Source organism: Aegilops tauschii, chromosome 5 (genome assembly GCF_002575655.3).
Source record: "Aegilops tauschii subsp. strangulata cultivar AL8/78 chromosome 5, Aet v6.0, whole genome shotgun sequence".
In the NCBI taxonomy this organism is placed as follows: domain Eukaryota; kingdom Viridiplantae; phylum Streptophyta; class Magnoliopsida; order Poales; family Poaceae; genus Aegilops; species Aegilops tauschii.
The window spans coordinates 349812181-349817118 of NC_053039.3; the positions used below are offsets into that span (position 1 = coordinate 349812181).

Sequence of the window (4938 nt, forward strand, 5' to 3'; positions counted from 1 at the left end):
CACATTCCCTGTCCCCCAAGACGAGATCCACGTTCCACAGCGGGCACATTGACGCCGTGGTCGCCGTTGCACTGACAGAGCCATACATGCCCGGCACATGCCGATGCGATACGAGCGAGCCAGGACCCTCCGTCCGTCCGCAACTTGCGGTCGCGTACGTGCTCGCCCGTGATTACTAGCCGAAGGTTGCACCCACGACCGTCCCTACTTACAGATAGGCTGCTCGGCGTCATGGGGTTCCTGAAGTATGTCTATTTTGGTACTAACTTTTAGTGTTGCCAAATATGTACATATTTCCGCACTACTTATATTTGTTGTTGTACTACATATTAACACATTTCTCTGCATAACTGATCAAATGCAGCGAAGTTAGCCTTAGAACAAATCGCGAACTTCAAACAATTTGAAATGGAAGAATCTTCCGTAAATAAAGAAAGAAAATAAGTCATGTGAATCAATATACGTATATATTAGCTCCTTATTTTGACTGTCAAGGATCCTGAAACAAATGAAACAATCTCTCTTGCTTACACTATACCCCTGATTATACCAAAAGAAGGACAAAAACAATAAATAATCTTTAAATAACTCTCAGTCCTCACTAGCTGCACCGTAACAATTCTCTGTTATCTTGCTCCGTCTTCGTTTCTTCTCCATCTGATTATCCTATTGACAAAACCCCCCAGCCCCGTTGGAAGAAACCAATCAATGGCGCGCATCAGTCTACGTACGTACGCCGCCGCGATCACAAGTCCAGCTCGAACTGGAACGGCGGCGACGCGTAGGCGGACAGGTCCCCGAAGAAGAGGCCGTCGACGTCGGTGTAGGCCACGCCGTCGTCGCTGCCGAAGAAGGTCTGGATGTCCTCCGGGAAGCTGCACTGCGGCGAGGCGCCGTCGTCCCTGGTGGCCTGCGGCGGCGGGGGCGTGGACATGGACGAGGAGGACGTGGTGGTGCTGCTCTCGGCGGCCGACGTCCGCTCGATCATCTCCTTGAACTTGGGCGACTGCAGCAGCAGGCTGAGCGCGGACGTGGTGGGCGTGTGGCCGAGCGTGGACGCCCTGGCCGGCAGCAGCGGGAACTGCGCCGTCCCCGCCGCGGCCGCCGCCGCCTCCGCAGCCATGCCGTCCTCCATGCCCTGCTGGTGGAGGTCGTGCTGGAACGCCATGGCGTCGAGGTCGATCGCGGGGAGCTCCTGCGCCGCGAGGCCGGCCAGCATCGGGTGCGCGCTCCGGCCGGCGCCGGCCGCCACGTCGGCGGCGCCCGGGCGGAGCCACTTGATGTAGCGGCTGAGGTCGAAGTTGGTGACCGCGTTGAGGCCGCGGTACTCGATCGCCGCCATGTCGTACGCCATCGCCGCCTCCTCCTGCGTCGCTGCGCACATCATCCGACGATTAGATCGCTCAAACGACGCAGCATTTTTCGTTGAAAAATAGAAGTGCTGCAATTAAGGCAGTCAGAATCGTGGTTTTGAGTCCGATCAAGCTCCCAAGGTAGGATCCCAAATCGTAGAATCTTAACTATAAAGAAAGATAGGATCGTAGAAACGTAAGTTCTAGTATTAACTAAAATTATAGAATCAAAGAAATTATTTTGGATCGTAAAGCCATAGAATCGTATAACAGAATCGCGATTCTAAACAACCCTGCAATCCTGCGGTGCATCACTGATGCCTCGATCACAATCATCGTCACTAGCCAGTAGGTCTAGATGCAAGTGCAGCCTCACTGTGGTGTGAACAGTGCTGATCTTTGGACCGCTGGAAGTTGAAGTACGGCGTTGCTGGGGTCGAGCTCATTGAGTCATGGCATCTAATCCCCAACTAACCGGAACTGGAGACTGCCGGCCGAGACCTCATCTCTGCTCTGCCATTGCTTGCTCAGCTACTTGGATCCAAGACCACTCCTATAATTCACTCTGTAATTCATTATGGAGAATTAAACCGCGGGGACGCACCTACAATCCCGAAGCTACCGACAGTACGTGTTCATAGCATGATACTGACTCTGAAAACGTCCTATAAAAAGTTACAGAGGCGGTAGAACATTTCTAACTCAGAAGAACATATTTTGTGTGTTTGTTCTCTACTAGGTCGTTCTTCTTTCCAAGATCACATTTGAGACGCGACATATCACGCTGGAATTCTGGACGTTGCCACGGGATTCACACGAAACTCGTGCGCTGCTAAGAGCTAACACGCCTCGGCTCCGACTGTGATGGAGAACAGTGATTGTACCCAGCAGTAATTGCATCCTAATCGTAGTACACCTGATTAGCATTAGCAGGCATTTCAGCCACAGAGTGCACGGATTAGTTGGCCAACTATCTGGTCAAGCTTGTGCTTAATGAGGCCTCTGGGCACTAAGCTGGACTGTGATGGTCAGGCTTGTGCCTAATCGCCACCGTGTGCCCATGTGGTACGCTGCTGGTAGTGGTCTAGGACCAAGGAGTGTAGGCTGCGGTACACCGCTAGTACCACTCAGATTTCGCTTTCATGAACAGTCTCACTCACTATCTAGAGTATGTACGTACGTACGATTGAAGATTTTATGAGTCAAAAATATGTACAGGCCATTTATTGAGGCCGTTGCGATGCTACTGGCTACTTGTATTTTGTGGTTTCGCTAGACATGATTTTGTGGAAGGAAGTTAATTTCATAAGGTAAAGTACGTACCGTAGGTGCCGAGGTAGAGGTACTTGTTGCCGAACACACGGCCAATCCGGGCCTCCCATCTCCCGTTGTGATGATGCCTGTAATAAAGATTTGTTGTGAATGAATACATACATGTGAGCTTTGTCTTTCAAAATCAAGTTAATTACTCTCATGCGGTTCAAAATCCCGTCCGGACAGTGGGGAAATGTTACCTTGCGACACCGCGGTACTTGGAGACCCCTCGTGAGAAACCACTGCTTTTCCTGTGAAAGAAATATCACATGCATAGACATCACTATTTTAGTTTTTGGTTAACTAATTTGGTTTTTTTTTAGTTTTACATTTGTTAAAATCTCATGTATTTCCTACAGAAATTGAAGAGTTAAATTTGATAGTCATTACCTCCTCAGGGACCCAATATACTCTTCCCTTGATTGTCCCTCCATTTCTTTCAACTCCTCTTCGTATATAGACAGCTGCAAGCAAATTAAGAGCTCAACAATTTTTCTTTAAAAAAATATTGAACTGTGCAGACGTGATATGGCAAGTACTCTCTCCGTCCGAGAAAGCTTGTCCCTCAAATGAATGTATCTAGCACCAAGTTAGTGATAGATACATCCATTTGAAACACAAGCTTGGGACAAGCTTTTTCGGGCGGAGGGAGCATAATATAGTTAAAAATGTACAACTCTAGTTTATTTCGAAAAAATGAAGCAAGTTCCACATAGTGATAATTGAACAATAAACTCGTAAAATATGTCCGTCGAAAACATAAACACAGGTTTTTAGCATCGAATTCTCGCGCTCTGCGAAGAACGACGGCCGACAATTGATTTTCGTTTCATTGTCGGCAATAGACCGCCGAATTCGACCTCCGAGGCATGCCAACCGACAGTACCAAGTACGACGAAGTTCTCGAAACAAAAGGAAAAAAAGAAAAGCCCTCAAATGCTACAAACTTCCACTCCTGTGCTGGCGGTAGCGGCAGTGGTAGCGGTACGGGTGGACTAGAATGTGCAACGAGTAAATATCGTGCGGTACAGGGCGGGCGGGGTAGGGTAGCCTACCGGGAAGTTGAGGATGGTGTCGGGGCCCCAGTACTTCAATGCCGCCAGGTCGTACGCCCGGGCCGCGGCCTCCTCCTCGTCATACGCCCCTGCAGCATTGTGGCCAATTTACGGTTAGCCCGGCAGCACGTAAATCTCTCTGTAATTCTCTTCTTTTTAACGGCGAGGAAGTGAGGAGGGGCAGATCGGGCCGGCCGTCTCATGCCAAGGCCGTGACTCGGGAGCCTCACCGAGGTAAACTGCATGCACCAACAACAACAGCAGCCAGTCAGGCAGGGAAAAATCGTCAGGAATCGAGATGCGGTGGATTAACCGGTCGACTAATCACGATGCTGGTGAAGTGATTGGCTGATTTACCTTGCTTGCCCTTCTTGTTCTGCGACTCGTTCCAGCTGTTCTTGTCCCACAGGTGCGCCTCGAACCTCCCCGTCCACCGGTGCCTGCGATCCGGCCGCTCCGTTCGGTTAGCATGACCGGCGGCGCGTTCGGTTGGGAAGTGACTAGGGAGCGAGGGAGCTTACCGTGTGACGCCGCGGTGGACGGAGCTGCGCTGGGAGGGGGACTCGCGGGGCACGCTCTTCCGCGTGCGCTTCTTGGGCTTGGCGCGCACGTCGGCCCCCGCGTCGGCGGCCGCGCTGGCGTTGCTGTTCGCCGCCGCGGCGGCGGCGGCGGCGGCAGAGTTCTTGCGGGGCTTTGCCATTGCACGTGCTGCTGCTGCTGCGTGTGGGGGGGAGGGAGTGAGGGGGAGGTTGGGTGGCCAACTATGGTGGCACGGGGAGGGTGGCCGTTTTAAAGATGGACGGGTCTGCGTGCGGGGAGGAGGAGGAGGAGGGGAGGGGCGGCAGCGCAAATTGGTTGAGGTTTTGGAGCGCAGGGCAAGCGCCAAATGAGCGCACAGGAGGAAGAGAGGGGTCAGCCGGCGCTCCCCTCGCTGCTCTGACAGAAAGGGAAATCTTCTCCCTGATCTGATTGGCCGCCCTGGAGCGGCCTCCGCTTGTCGCTAGCTACTTCCAGGGTCTAGAGCTGGTGCTTGCGGCCGGTGCCCCAAATCTCAACGCACTTGGTTTTATACTACTCCTTTTTTTTCTCTCTTTTCTTTTTTTGCGGGTGATACTACTACTCAGTTATCTGAATTTTGGATTTCGAAGTTTTCTAAATGTTTTCGTCCGGGCGAATATAGGACTCTTTTCTTACAAAGTTTGTAACTATTACTCCTC

The 4938-nt window shown here is 51.7% G+C and overlaps 1 protein-coding gene across 1 annotated transcript; it reads right to left on the bottom strand.

Moving 5' to 3' along the window:
- Positions 1-450: 450 nt before the first annotated feature.
- On the bottom strand, positions 451-4587 carry LOC109750645 (AP2-like ethylene-responsive transcription factor At1g16060). The gene is made up of 8 exons (XM_020309609.4): positions 4243-4587; positions 4079-4161; positions 3952-3960; positions 3722-3810; positions 3057-3130; positions 2867-2917; positions 2676-2752; positions 451-1374 (listed from the first exon to the last, which is right to left on the bottom strand). The coding sequence occupies exons 1-8, from the start codon at positions 4419-4421 to the stop codon at positions 746-748; spliced, it is 1191 nt and encodes a 396-aa protein (XP_020165198.1). The 5' UTR covers positions 4422-4587; the 3' UTR covers positions 451-745.
- Positions 4588-4938: the final 351 nt, after the last annotated feature.